We start from the raw sequence: 15,630 nt of genomic DNA on the forward strand, positions 1-15,630 counted from the left end.
GTAACCTGAACTAGGTAGTATTAGATTGCCCCCAGTTTTAGATGCCATGGTGATAAGGGGGTCAAGAAAAAGAAGCTTTAGATAGTTCCAAAGAGATCTTCTTTGGGGAAGGTGAACATTGTATTCCCTGCCCCCCATTTGTTTCCCTTTCCAAATTTGAAAAAAATCCTCATCCTTTTAAGAGAACATATTTCCCTATGACAGTAAGTTGGGAGAAGGAATCAAATCCTGCTTATCCTGCTAACTATGTGACTTTGGACAGTCATTTGACTTCTCTAGCCATTCATTTCTATTTATGAAATAAGGGGATTGGATTAGATGATTTATAAGGCCAAACTTATAGAAAATCCTCTGCTTCAATGATTTCTTAGGGACTTGAAGCTATGATTTTATCGTTATAGAAAAAAGGTAACAGGATAGGAACTGAGTAGTTCACGTCATGGGATGGAGCAGGATTTGGAATGCTCTTTAATGACTATCCCCATATTCCAAGGATATTGAATATTTAGCTAGCTAAGACTAAGTGACCACTTTCTTTCCTCAGTCAACCTTGGAGGCTTGTGAGAATCAAGGCAGGATATCATCATTATCATCATGACTCATTGTTTTGTAATACTTTTAGTTTTACAAAGTACTTTCTATGTGAAGTAGGTATTGCCATCATTCTTATTTTACAGATGTGTAAACCAGGGCTTAAAGAGATTTATTCAAGGACACAGAAAATAAGTTTTAGAATCAGGATTTGACTAAAAATCCACTGCTCTTTCTTTGGTAACCAGACTGTTTCTCTTAAACTAAGACATGGACTTCTTGATTCCAGTAGGATCTTTTTTTCTGAAAAACTCAAAGCATTTTTACAAGTATCATTTCATCCTTCTATAAGAGGAAAAAAGCAGTGCGCGTGCACACATACACACACACATATTTTTCTTTTTATGTATAAACATATTGACATTCCAAAAGTTGCAATGACTTAACCCAAAGCTACATAGTGAGTTGATGATATCAGTATTTGAAGCCAGTTCTCCTAACTGACAATTAAATTCTTTTTCTGCTAAGTAGTGATATTCTGACATGAATTCACTGTACCCCCAAATATACCCATTTGTACATGTGATCTATTGAGAGACTTGAAAACTGCTGATTGTTCTGGGGCATTTTTATATAGATACAACCCTATTTGGGCAGATAATAAGAATTGTATATGACAGATTGAGAGAGCAGAGTGAATACAAAACAAAGAGGAGAAAAAAAAATCTGATTGGGCATTAGCCAAAGACTATAGGTAGAGAGTAGTAGGGCAAGGACACTTGGGCAAATAGAAGAGGTAGGGAAGAGATTGAGAGAAGTCACTGAAAGGAGTCCAAAAGGAGAGCAAGGAGGCAGACGGAGATCAGTAGCTGTAACTCCTGACATTTCTAATGATTGACATTTCCAAAAGGTAGGTGAACAGGTAATTTGAAGGAAGAAGAATGAAATACTAGTTAGCTTAGCTGCTTTGAAGAGAGTTTTGAAAAAATAGACAGTGATAGATAATCTGAGGATGCAGCAGGTGTATTGGACTAAGAGGTGAAGAGACCTGGATTTGTGTTCTTCCATTGCCAACTGCCAACTCTGTCACTTGGGCTAGACCCTTGATATTAGTGGGCCTTGGAGGAGATTGCATTACATGATCCCTAAGGTTCAATGTGTCTTTAATGTTCTTGGGGTTTCTGATCAGGGAACTTACCCATTAGCAGGGTCACTCTCTGTCAGCACTGTGAAGAAGTCAGAATATAAAGAAGTCAAGTGGAATGATGCAGTCCCTCAGGGGAGGCAAGAAGGAAAGCTGGCTTTACAGAAGAGCAGAAGAACCTTTGACTCTTGCCATGTCTTAAGGAAATTCTCTGAAAACCTATTCAAAGGAAGTGGGATCAGAGACAGAAGGAAGAAAAATTTCAGTGGAGTTGAAGTTCTATCAGCAACATGGTCAAAGGAAAAGAGATATCTCCTTTCCTGGAGGTTCTTAAAATAGGAGACAGAGTTGAACCAAGATGGTGAAGTAGAGAAAGTGCTCAGCAGAGTTTTCCCAACATTCATCTTCAGACAACTTTAAAATAATGTCTCAAATTGAATTATTAAGTAGTAAAGTCAGTAAAAGGTCAAAGTGAGATATTCTTTGAGCCTAAGACTATGATAAGAGTTTGGAGAGATCTGTGACATGTAGGGTAGAAGTTGACTATATAGGGTAGAGGTTGACCTGGAACCCATGTGGACAATATATCAGTAGTGGGTCTATGTGACTGTGATTGAAACAATAGCTTTGAAACTCTCAAGCCATAGGCAATAAAGGAGACCTGCCAACTGGTCAGAAAGTGATTATAGGGAAACCCTGGGCTAGCACTGGGCACAGGTCCAGATGCTGTTTGGCAACTTTAGTGCCTATACTCACTTTTGGGTCAAAGGGCTGAGAGGAATACTTTAAGTCAAGAGGGAGTGGAAGTCCTGAGGGCCAGTACCACTTCCAGATCTGGGACTTTGAGGAACAGTATGGTTTCCAGTCCTAAGAATTCAAGGGTCCTTCCTGGGTAACAATGCAGATCAGTTGAGCAGTGACCACCTCTGCCTAGCTCACACCACCCCCAGAATTTCCAAAGTCTCAGAACTTGCTCTGAAAACATTAAGGCAAAAAAACCAGAAGTTTGAGACAGTGTCTCCATCCCCCCATCCCTTTACTTCCAACCAGGAACAGAGACCATCATTAACTTAAAAATTCTAAATCAAGAAATAATGTGAGGAATTGAGCAAACAACAACCACAAAAAAGAACCTGACCATAAAAAGTTATTATGATGATAGGCCAAGACACAAACTCAGAGGAAGATAGTTGATTCACGATAGATAAGCAGAGCCTCAAAGAAAAATCTGAATTGGACACAACCCACCCCACCCCCCCCGCCAAATTTCCAAAAGAGCTAATACATTATTTTCAAAATCAAATAAGAATGGCAGAAGAAAAATTAGACAAATAAAAGCAAGGAAAGAAAATTATGTAAAAGATAATTGACAGCTTTTTAAGAGGAACAAAAATTATTGAAGAAAATAATATGTTAAAAAACTTAATTAACCAAATGGAAAAAGAAGTATAAAAATTAATTGCTAAAAAAAATTCCTTAAAAAGCAGAATAGGCCAAATGGAAAAAGAGGTACAAAAACTCCTTAAAAATTAGAACTGGGCAAGTGAGACATCATGAGATTGGGCATGAGACATCAAGGAAAAAAAAAGTCAAATGAATTTAAAAAACACCAGAAGAAAATGTGAAATATCTCACTAGAGAAACAACAGACTTGGAAAATAGAAAGGAGAGATAAGTTAAGAATTATTGAATTACCTGAAAGCCATTACCAAAGAAAGAACTGACATATTTCAAGAAACTGTCAAGGAAAACTCCTTAATATCTGTGAACCAGGGGATAAAACAAAAATTGAAAGAGATCCCAAAAGGGAAGATTTAGCAGACCAAACAGAAAATACTTCAGACATCAAAAAAGAAATCATTAATATGAAGGAACCACTGTCAGGATCATGCAAGATTTAGCACCTACTACAGTAAAGAAGCACAGAACTTGTAATATGATGTTCTGAAAGGCAAAGAGCTGGAGTTACAACCAAGAACATCCTACCTAGCCTTCAAGGGAAAAGATGGATATTTAATGAAATAGAGAACTTCCAAGCATTCCTGATGAAAAGACAAAAGCCAAATAGAAAATTTTACTTTGAAATACAAATTAAAAAGATAAACATGAAAGAGGAATTATAAGGAATTCAGGCACATTAAACTACTTACCTTTCTGTGTGGTAAGATGATAGATGTATCTTCTAAGATCTTGATCATTTATAAGTCAGTTGGAAGGATTCTACATAAAGGAAGTGGAAATGAGTCAATTATATTGGAATGATGTGAAAGAAAAAAGGATGGGTGAGAAAGGGAAATGCCCTGGGAGAAGGGGGAAGAAGACAAAGAGTGGGGAAAGTTACCTTACATAAAAGGTATGCAAGGAAGAGTTTTTACATTGGAAAGGAAAATGATGGTGGTGGTAGGGCAGGCAAGACCTGAACTATACTCACATCTAAACTTATTCAGAAAGGAAAAATATGCATATACACACTCATTTGGTAATAGAAATGTGTTATACCAACAGGAAAGTAGAAGGGGAAGGGGATAAGAGAAAAGGGTTGAATGTAATAAAAGGGAGGTCAGATAAAGGGAAGCAATGGTCAGAAACAAAGCAGACTTTAGAGGAGGGACAGAGGAGGGAGGGAGGAAGGCAGAGACAGAGATAAACAGAAGGAAACAAGAAAAATAAATGTATAGTAATAATAACTGTGAAATTGAATGGGATGAACTCACCTACAAAATGAAATGGATAACAGAATGGAGAAGAAACCAGAATCCAACAGTATGTTGTTTTTGGGAAGCACACTTGAAACAGACACACATAGAGTTAAAAATAAGGGCTAGAACGTTATCTGAAGTAAAAGAGGCAAGGGTAGGAATTATGATTTCAAAGCAAAAGTAAAAATAGACTTAATTAAAACAGATAAGAAGGGAAACCATCCTAATAGGAAGAACCATAGACAATGAAGTAACATCAGTACTAAGCATATATGTACCAAATTGCATATCATCCACATTCGTAAAAGAAAAAGCTAAATGAATTATAGGAGGAAATAGTAAAACTATTAGTGGGGACTTCAACTTTCCCCTATCAGAGCAAGATAAATCATCAGGGTAATGACTAGACTCTTAGAAAAGTTAGATATGATAGACCTCTGGAGAAAATTGAATGCGAATAGAATAGTGTGTGTCTTTTTCCTCAAAGCATAGATTAAAAGCTAATTGGAAAGTAATGAGTGTATCAAAAAAAAATCAAATCATAGAAACAGTGAAACAAACTTCCCCAAATTTGTGGGATACAGCTAATACAGAGCAGTACTTAAAGTAAAATTTATGTCTTTGAATGTATATATAATACAGACAGAGCAGATCAATGATTTGGGCATGGACCTTTTAAGAAAAACTAGAAAAAAGAACAAATTAAAAATCTCTAATTAAATATAAAAATGAAATCAAAAGAAGAGATTAAAAGAAAAAATCCATTGAACTAATAAAACTAGGAGCTGTTTTTTTTTGGGGGAACCCCCCACAATAAAATAGATAAACCATTGATTACTTTGATTGAAAAAAAAAGTATCAAAAACACCAAATTACCAATATCAAAAATGGAAAGGGTGCATGCACTACTACTGAAGATGAAATTAAAGCAATAATTAGTTATTTTGCTCAATTATATGCCACTAAAACTGACAATCTAAGTGGATGAATATAAGAATGTGAACTTCCCAGATTAACAGAAGAAAAAAAATTAAATAATTCTATCTTAGGAAAAGAAATTGAATATCAATGAGCTCCCTAAGAAAAAACACTTCATACCAGATGGATTTACAAGTGAATTTACAAACATTTAAAGAACAATTAATTCCAATACTATAGAAACTATTCGAAAAAATTGGTAAATTTCTTTTGAAAGAATGAGTCCTCCCAAATTTCTTTTATGACACAAATATAGTTTTCACAACTAAATCAAAGAAAGCAAAAACAGAAAGAAAACTATAGATCAATTTCTTTAATATCAATGCTAAAATTTAAATAAAATGTTAGGAAAGAGATTACAGCAATGTATCACAAAGATCATACATAAATCATGACCAGTAATGTAAGACTGGTTCAGTATTAGAAAACTCTCACCATAAGTGACTGTATTACTAAAGAAACAATAAAGAAACAAGAATATCAAGGGGATCAGTAAAAAAATTAGTGTTTAGAGAGGAGGCATAGCAGTTCAGATTTTAAGCTATATTACAAATTATTTATCTTTAAAACAATTTTGTACTGGTTTAAGAAATGGAGTGGAGATATAGATTAGGTAGTTAAATCTATTTTTGAGAAACCCCAAATCCAAACTTTTTTGATTAAGAACTAACCATTTAACAAAAATTGATGGGGAAAACTGAAAAGCAGTTTTTTTTTTTTGGCAAGGCAATAGGGTTAAGTGACTTGGTCAAGGTTACACAAGCTAGGCAATTATTAAGTATCTGAGGTCAAATTTGAACTCAGATCCTCCTGACTCCACGACCAGTACTCTATCCCCAGCACCACTTAGCTGCCCCTGGAAAGCAACTTGACAGAAACTAGGCTTATATAACATTTTACACCATCTATCAAAATTAGGTCAAAATGTACAAATGATTTAGATGTAAAAGGTAATCTCAGCATGTAAAAATGTACCTGTCAGATCTATGAATAAGTGAAGAGTTTATAACCAAAGAAGATAGAGGATTATGGGAAATAAAATAGAGTATTTGAACTACATGAAATTAAAAAACTTTTGCACAAACTAATGAAGTCAAAATTAGAAGGAAAACAAAAAAATTATAAATTCCTCTAATAATGACCTCATTTCTCAAATATATAGGAAATTGCTATATTTATAGAAATAAAAACTATTCCCAAGATGATAGTGAAAGGATATAATAGGCAGTTTTCTGACAAAGAAATCAAAACTATTTTTTTGACTCTTAAAATTTTTTTATTTAAGGCAATGGGGTTAAGTGACTTGGCCAAGGTCACACAAGCTAGGCAATTATTAAGTATCTGAGGTTGCATTTGAACTCAGATCCTTCTGACTCCGGGGCCAGTGTGCTATTCCACTGCGCCACCTAGTTACACAAAATCAGAACTATTAATTGTCACATAAAAAAATCACTACTGATTAGTGAAATGCAAATTGAAGCAGTGCTTGCTATTTCACTTCTATCAAACTGGCTAAGGTGACAAAAAATGGAAAATGATAAATGCTAGAAGGAATGTAGAAAAAATTGGGACATTAATGCATTATTGGTAGTGTTGTGGACTAGACCAACCATTCTGGAGAGTAATTGGGAACCATGTTCAAAGTGCTATAAAATAATGCACACTCTGTTCCCACTAAAGGTCTGTATCCCGAAGAGATCAAGGGAAAGGGAAAAGGACTAATTTGTACAAAAATAATTTGGAAATTGGGGGGGATGTCAATCAATTGGGAAATGGCTGAACAAGTTATATGTGATTTTGATGAAATACTATTGTGCTATATAAGAAATGACAAGCAGGATAGTTTCAGAAAAACCTGAGAAGATTCATATGTACTGGTGAAAAGTAAAGTGAACAAGAGAACATTAAAAATTTTTATATGAATTGGGAAATATTTGCTGAAATAAAAATAAAAGAAACAAAATAGGAGATCGCTCCTTGTCAAGATATGTGCCTTCCTGGAGGAAAGAGGTTCAGTCAGACGAATGGTGGTGGCATAGTCCTTTCTGACTGCCTTCCCTCTTTCTGTATTTGTTCTGTTTCTATTTATATATGTGTGCATTCTGTCTCTCCTATAGGAGATCCCTATTTTAAAAATATGTATTTTTTTCTTTGTATTTTTATTCCTTGTGCTTCATAGGATGCCTAGTCCATAAGTAGTTGCTTAACAAGAGCTTGTTGAGTGATTGATTAGAACTCTTTGTTAAGCAGTTGAAAAGGGGTATTCTAATAACCCTTCTAATATATTTTGTATGTTTTATATTTTGACATATATTAGCACATTATATTTTTGTTAGATTTTTTATGTAAAAATGTTACACACACACACATATATATACTTACATAAATAGACAACTTGTTAACTCCTTTGATAGAATAGAATCTTCTTAAGGATGGGGTTTGTTTATTTTTTGTCTTTTTTCAAATCAATGAGGCATAACTACTTATTATGCTTGGCACTATACTAATCTGAGGATACAGATATAAGAAAAAATAAACAGAACCTGACCTCAAGATGCTTACACTGTAATGGAGTAAGACAACAGAAACAAGAGTCCTGAAAAGGGGGCATGGTAGAAAGTCAGAAGCAGAGTCAGGAAGGGAGTGAAAGTTTTATTCCCAGTGTTTAGCATATGTTAAGTTCTTGATTGATTATTTGATTTATGGAAGGGCAGAGATAAAGGAAAATATTTGTTAAGCCTTAGTACCCACCTTACTTGAGGGCAGTAGGATGATGGAGTTACATAGACTCAAAAGTCTTTCTAGTCTTAGCTCTTTCATTCACTGGCTCTGATCTCCTTCACCTCTCAGTCTCACCTGGAAAAGGAACTAGAATGCACTAGTTTGATCCATGGTCCCCACCTTCAAGGATTCATTCACATGAAACAATTAGAGAATAATTAATGGATTAAATTGTGTGTAAGGACAACAATAGTTAGGCAAAAGGAGAGATCATCATGAGTATTTTGGAGGAAATGGAACTGTAGCTAGATTTTTGAAAGATGACTAGAATTTAGATTAAGAGGAGTGATGAGGGGTGGCATTCTAAGCAGGGGCATTGGCATAAACAAATCAAAATGGTAGGAACAAAAATGACTTGTCCTTAGTACAGTGAATAGATTTTCTTGTTTGGAGCAGAGAGTATAAGTTGTGAGAGGGAGATATATGAAAAAAGCTTCCAGAAATAGTTTGGGTCTAAGGCTGTGAGATACCCTGAAATCCAGAGGGTTCTAGATTTGAGATAGTAGGAAATAAGGAATTGTTGTTGATTGTTGAGCAGGGAAGTGGTTGGAAACAATTACTGTTTTAGGAGGTTAATTTGATGGTGCTGCATGAGAGTCCTCTTTTCTGAAGCTTAATTGTTGTTTGGAGGTGAATCTGGAATTGCAAAGACTTTGCCAATTGAACACAGTGGGTTGGCAGGTGCTCCTCAACCGGAAATATTCTGAGTATAGGCATAAAGACTAATTTTTTTATGAAAATCTGCCAAGTTAGCTAAGTGCACAAAAGCTCATCACCACAAGTATTAAAGTCTACATTAGTGGTGGGAGCAATTGCAATAGTGAAATCCTTGATGTAATCTGGTGGTATTGTTTAGGAAATAAGGAAGGGATGGAAGGAGAGGAGGAACAATGAAGAGAAGTCTGGTAGGTTAAAGAGCTTTGCATCTATTATCTCATTTAATCCACATAAAATAGGTACTGTTATTGTCCCTATTTTATAATTGAGTAAACTGGGGCAGATAGAATATAGTAATTTGCCGAAGGTCACATAGCTAGTAAGAGTCTGAGACTGGATTTTAACTCAGGTCCTCCTGACTCCAGACCTGGTGCCACAGCATTAGGGAGGAAACAAGATGAGCGAATAAGAGAGTCCTGTGAATTTTTCCCAAGTATATGCCTTTTTTCAGATCTCATCCTTCTTGACTTCTAGGTACTCTTTCTGGGCTTTTGAGGACACAATTTTGTTTTAACTCTCCTCATTCCTTAGTCTCCTTTGTAGCATAATCGTGCTTATCTCACTCTCTGTGAGTGTACCCCAAGACTCTGCCTTGTGTCTTTTCTCCATATAACTTTCTCTCAGCTCCCAGATTCAATTACCATTTCTGTACAAATGACTCTCAGATCTATATCCAGTCCTTGTCTCTCCCCTGCTCTCGATATCTGCATCACCAGTTGCATATTGGACATTGCAAATTGGATGTCCTATAGACTTCTCCAACATGTCCATTAATTTTCCTTCCAGATCTACGTCATGCAGACATCCTTATTTCTATGGAGGGCAGGGCCATCCTTCTAATGACCCAGGTTCACCCCCTTGGAGGCATCTTTTAATCCTCAGCCCACATATCCAAATAGTTGCCAGTTTTGGTTGATTCTGCCTCAAAACGTCTCCAGCATCTGATCTTTTCCTTCTTCACACACCTACCACCTTAGTCCTCAGGTTCTCATCACTTCTCACCCAAATAAGCAATGGGCTCCCATTGGTTCATTTCCTTGTCTCAGGTCTTTCCTCTACTCCTGCTCTCCACATTGTATCAAAGTGGTAATCCTAATCATAGGCCATCCCCTGATCAATAAACTCCCATGGCTTCCTATTAACTTTACAGTCAAATACAAACTCCTCTAACTTTTAAAGACCCTCACAAACTGACTCTAACCTACTTTTCCAGACTAACACACTTTTTTGGTGCAGCTGAACTGCCTTTTTTGTAATTATTCACAAATGACACACTCCATCTCCTCTCTCTGGACCCTTTCACAGACTGCCCTCTATTCTTAAAAATCTACTTTCTCTTCCCCTACAATCTTTGGAATCCCTAATTTCCTTCAAAGTTCAGATCAGGGGCAGCTAGGTGGCACAGTGGATAGAGTACCTGCTGGCCCTGGAGTCAGGAGGACCTGAGTTCAAGTGTGGCTTCAGACACTTAATAATTACCTAGCTGTGTGGCCTTGGGCAAGCCACTTAACCCCATTTGCCTTGCAAAAAAAAAAAAAGAAAAGAAAAAAGAAAGCTCAGATCAGATGCATTCTCTTACTTGAGGCCTTTTTTGATCTGATCCTTCTCTCTGTGCCTCTCCTTTACTAAAATACCCTCTTATTTATATGTGCTTACATAAGCCTTACTTGTATTTGGACCTTAATAAATTAAAATTGAGTGATTAAATTGATCTGAAAAATAATTCACAGTTTTTTGGAAATGGATTTATTCCATATGCTCTCTGGTTGATCCAGAATGATCCCTTAAACCAGCAGTGTCAAATTCAAATAGAAATGATAAGATTCTGAAAGCTGCATATTGACTTAGTTTTCAAATGTAATGTTATCTATGTTTTATTATATTTTTGATTATTTTAATTATCTTCTGATTATATTTTAATCTGGTTCTGGCTTCCCTGGGAATGTTGATAACCATATTTAATTGTTTAGTTTTTGTTGTCTTTGTATGACACAGTATCTGATACATAGTAGGTACTTAATAAATGCTTATTGATTGATACATTCCTTTCTACCCTTTAAGGGAATTTCCTTCTCTAGTCCTCCTCCTGGAAATTCTTCCAGTTATTCTTAATCTGGTATCCAGGATGGAGAAATGGTTAAATGACCATAAAAAGATTTAGAACAAATGCACTTCTCTTTCCTTTCTGTAATTCTCCTTGTCCAAAGGGGCCAGATGTACTGTCTCTCTCTTCTACTGACCTGCATCTGGTCATTTTTCTAGCAGTGGTGACAGGTTTGGGCTAGGCCACTGAGATTATCTCCAAATTGGTCTCCTTTGTGAACAAGAACATGGACATGAGAGAACCTATCAGGATGCTGGCTATGGAGGAAGAGTTTTTATATTCAATTAACTGAAACAGGGTTTAAGCCTTGCTCTCTTTGGCACTTGGGGAATAACCCCAGATTTCTGCGTGTCTAAGAGCTTCCTCACATGAGGTAAGCCCCCCCTCCCCCAGTTTCATGTCTAAGAATTTCCTGCATTTAAGGGACTAGACATCACCTAGTGTAGAAATTCTTAACCTGTTGGAGATCAATGGATGGGTTTCAGATCTGTGAATTTGGTTGTAGAAAAAATTACATCATTATTTTCACTAACCAGTCTTCCAAAGGGCACAAAAATAATTAAGAACTTATCTAGTCTGTCCTTCATTTTATAATTGAGGAAACTGAGACCCAGAGGGGTTAAGTACTTGTACCAAAATTACACAGTAAAAGGCAGGCTTGGGATCTGAAATCTAGCATGTTGCTTTGTTTTATATCTATCTATCTATCTATATCTATCTATCTATCTATCTATCTATCTATCTATCTATATGTCTATCTATCTATCTATCTATCTATCTATCTATCTATCTATCTATCTATATCATGTTACTTTCTCTTCCTTGATATCCTCTTTTGCTATCTTCCTTCTTTCCTTCCTTCTTTAATACCTTAATTCTCTTTGCTTCTTCCTTTCTGAACCACTGTATTCAGTTTCCTTCTATTTCCATCTGTTTAGATTTTGTCCTCTTAGTATTACCCCAGGTTCCCTCTTCCATCTGTGGTCCAGGATCCTTTCCCTTCTCCCTCTGAGGTTTGGGAGATAAGAAATCACTACCCCCTATCCCCTACCCAAGAGGGATTTTTTTTTTTTGTTACTAAGGAAAGAGGATTTCCATTTGCAAATGAACTGAATGAGAAAGCCTAGGTTATAGCTTGTTTTGATGTGCTTTATTTTATTTTATGCAAATCTCAATGTTCTTTCCCTTGCCCATTCCCTTCCCCTTCCTAAGGGGAAGCCTGGAATGGAGGTATCCAGGAGAATTTCCCAGGGCAAATATGAGTCTTTAGTTTCATTCTCTAATGCATTTAGCATGTAACATGCTTCCGACAGCTAACTGTGTGCATCTTATCCTACTGGATAAGAAGCTTTAGGACTGGAAATGGTCTTATTTCAACTTTGGAAAATGCTAAGCATGTAGCATGGTGCTAACTTAAGCACAGAATTGTTGTTCAGTCCTTTCAGTTATCTATGACTCTCTGGGGTTTTTTTGACAAAGATATTGGAGTGGTTTGCCACTTCCTTCTCCAGTTCATTTTAGAAGAACTGAGGCAAACAGGGTTGTGACTTGTCCAGAGTCCCACAGCTAGGAAGTGATTGAGGGCAGAGTTGAACACAGGAAGATGAGACTTCCTGACTCCAAATCTAGCTGGACATTAATAAGTACATAATATTTTGTGAATTGAACTGTATCCCTTTCCCCCCACCTAATTGCTCAGATTTCTTCCTCCCTACTCCTCTTTTTCCTTCTTCTCTTCCTCCTTTTATTATTAAAATTACTTCCTTATGCTTACCCTAAAAGCACTTTAAAATTTCACATTTGAACAAAGCACCCTCTACTTCCTTATTTTATCTTTATCTTTGCTGTCTTTTTATTTTACCTCTTATCTGCTTTTTATTTTATCTTTATTATCTTTGCTATCTCCTTATCTTTTTCTTTTTTTTTATCTTTTTCTTTCCTATCTTTGCTCTTTTTATTTTATCTCTTTCCTATCATTGCTCTTTCTGTTTTATCTCTTTCCTACCTTTTCTGTTTTTTATTTTTTCTCTTTCCTATCTTTGCTGTTTTTCTACTCCAAAAAAATGGGAGGGTGAAAGTTCAAAATCAATTGATGACCATTTACATAAAGGGGATATTTTTTTGAGGTGGAAAATGAAAGTAGCAGAGTGAATATTTATTAGATAATTGAGATAGGAGTGTCTGGGGGAGTTTTTGTTATGATTATCTCAGTCCTGCACTGTGGGGGACTAGGGTTACAATTTAAGAGGCAACCGCAAGCTGCAGGTGACTGGAAACTACCCCTAAGGAATTCTGGGACTTTGGACAGTGGCCCACCTTTGAGAAGAATCAGGCTCTGTCTAGTTGCACACTGGTACTGATGCTGGTCATCCTGATCTTCCAGCAACAAACTGGGAACTTGAGGAATTCATCTTCTCCTTCCTCTTGCTGTGGGCGCTGACGGCCCACCAGTGCCCTCTGCTGTCCGACGGTGGTCCTCCTGCCCTTGCTTGAGCCCCTCTTCCTGGCTGGCCGAGCCGGCTCCCCTCAGCATCTCTTCTGCCACTCCTCACTAACCTTCTTCTACTTTGTCTCCCTCTCTCTCCCTCTCTCCATCTGCCCCCTGCAGCACTGCCAGTAACTCCAACCGCAGCACGCCTGCCTGCTCCCCCATCCTCCGCAAGCGGTCCCGCTCGCCCACCCCACAGAACCCAGACGGAGACACCATGGTGGAGAAGGGCTCGGACCACTCCTCCGACAAGTCCCCATCGACCCCAGAGCAAGGAGTACAGCGCAGCTGTTCTTCCCAGTCTGGCCGGAGTGGCAGCAAGAATTCCAAGGTGAGATGGAGGTACCTGTGTCCTCAGCCATCTGAAGTGGAGAGGGGAGATGGGGAAGGGGTGGGGAGTGCCTCTGGTCTGCCCCTGTTGGGATAACCCCAGCTCCCTGAGACCCTAACTGATGGGGCTGGAAGAGGGGAGGGGAGGTCTCAGGTAAACGTATTTATAAACAACCCCATCAGGAATGAATAATGTCCACAAACTCAGTTTTCTCTCAATTTTAGTGGAAACCAGCCTATTTAGGAGCTAGCCTTGGACCCCCCTTTTCTCCCCACAGCAGGGAGATACTCAGGAGACTCTTAGCTGGGTTTGGGCGGTTAGCCCAAGAATCATTTGAAATTAGAAGAGTTTCTTCTTCCCTAACCCACTCAGGTCTCATTTTAGAATGTGAGCCAGAGGGGCCTCTTGTCCAGAGGCCCCCAGTGGTAGATAGAGTCAGAAAGGCTCTTCTTGATGTGTTTCTTTACTTTCCTTTCTTTCCTGCACCTGTCATTCCCTTGTTAACAGTCAGTCCAGCCCTCAACCTCTGCCATTCCTTTGTTAATCAGTTAGCTTAGTCTCCCAGGAAGAGGTTCCACAGGGAATGGATCCTGCTACAGGATGCTATATCATTCCTTTTCCTCCTCTACATTTATGAGCATCCCACCTTCAGCCAGACCCTGAATCCTGGGGACTCTGGGTCCCTGGGGTCCAAGGCCCCATTAGAACAGGGCAGGGGGAGTCTAGCTGATGATCACCCAGAAAAGGAGAGTCAGCGCTCCTTTGGTCCCCTGACAGTGAGAATGGTGATCAGTCGCTGGGACCACAAAGATTTCTTTCTATTCAAGGGATAGTGCATTACATCTATGTTCCTTTAGGGCCATTTTTATGGAGTCCTGGAGAGGTGGGGAAGGAGTGGAAAGGCAGAGACATTTTTTGACTAGTTGCATGTCAGGGAAGAAAGGAAATACTAAGGATTGGTGAGATGGGATGTCTTTCCCCATGGGTTACTGCTCTTCATCCCTGGACCCTCAGGCACTGGGAGTGGGGTGGGAACCTCTGGGAGTGGGGGGGTGTTCTCTTCCCACCTGACTTTGTCTATTGATTTCTTGTTCTTCTTCCCCTTCCTCTCCATCCCCTGACCCCTTCCCTTGCATGCTCGGTTTTAGTCTCACAAGCGCCTCTCAAAAGTAAGACACCATCTCTCTGTCTGTCTTTCTCTCTCTTCCCTCTGCAGTAGAACTCTGTAGTGCTCAGCAAACCAACCCTGAAACTGTCTTGCTTGGTCCTTTTCCCAAAGGGGGCAGGTTCCATTTTTGTCCTGTCAGGTTGGCTTGAAGTCACTGAGGGGCCATTTGAGTTGAACCAGAGATCTGAGAACAGACTGGCTCATCACACCTGGGATTACTCCTTGCTTCTAAGACACAGTCTCATGCTGACTCTGCATTACTCTCAGTTCCCTCCTTATCTGGTACTATTGTTCAGAATTATACCAGCAACAGCTCCATTTATTCAGGGAATGGAGGGTACAACCCTAACTAGGGCATCCTATTAGACTCACCTATGGGTCTTAAGCTATCATAACATGGTGGCTTGGCTGGGGTTAGGAGTTTGGGGCAAGACTAATAGTTATGAATTCATGGATGTTCTCAAGGTCCCCCATCATGTATATTACATATCAGTGACCTCAAGAGACCCACCTGAACATCCCCTCTCCCTCTTACCAAATCTTTCAGAGCAGCTCAGCTTAAGCATCCCTTTATCAACATCCCTCATCCCCCTCTCCCACAGTCCCATGGAATGTGGGTATTCTTAGACCCTTGGATCTCGATCGGGAAATGGAAAGCACCCATTGACAAGGCATGGTACCAGTGCCCC

The 15,630-nt window shown here is 38.4% G+C and overlaps 1 protein-coding gene across 11 annotated transcripts in view; it reads left to right on the plus strand.

Annotated features, from left to right (window-relative positions):
- The window catches only part of GRAMD1B (GRAM domain containing 1B), a 332,765-nt gene that overhangs the window by 265,448 nt on the left and 51,687 nt on the right, over nt 1-15,630 (plus strand). For 10 of the 11 annotated variants that reach the window (XM_074215314.1, XM_074215319.1, XM_074215318.1 and 7 more), the window contains one exon: nt 13,563-13,773. In XM_074215314.1, coding sequence (XP_074071415.1) covers nt 13,563-13,773 — 211 coding nt within the window. Of the gene's footprint in view, nt 1-13,562; nt 13,774-15,630 lie in introns of those variants that run through there. The other variant, XM_074215327.1, reaches the window with a different exon arrangement.

This window comes from Macrotis lagotis, chromosome 1 (genome assembly GCF_037893015.1).
Source record: "Macrotis lagotis isolate mMagLag1 chromosome 1, bilby.v1.9.chrom.fasta, whole genome shotgun sequence".
Lineage (NCBI taxonomy): Eukaryota > Metazoa > Chordata > Mammalia > Peramelemorphia > Peramelidae > Macrotis > Macrotis lagotis.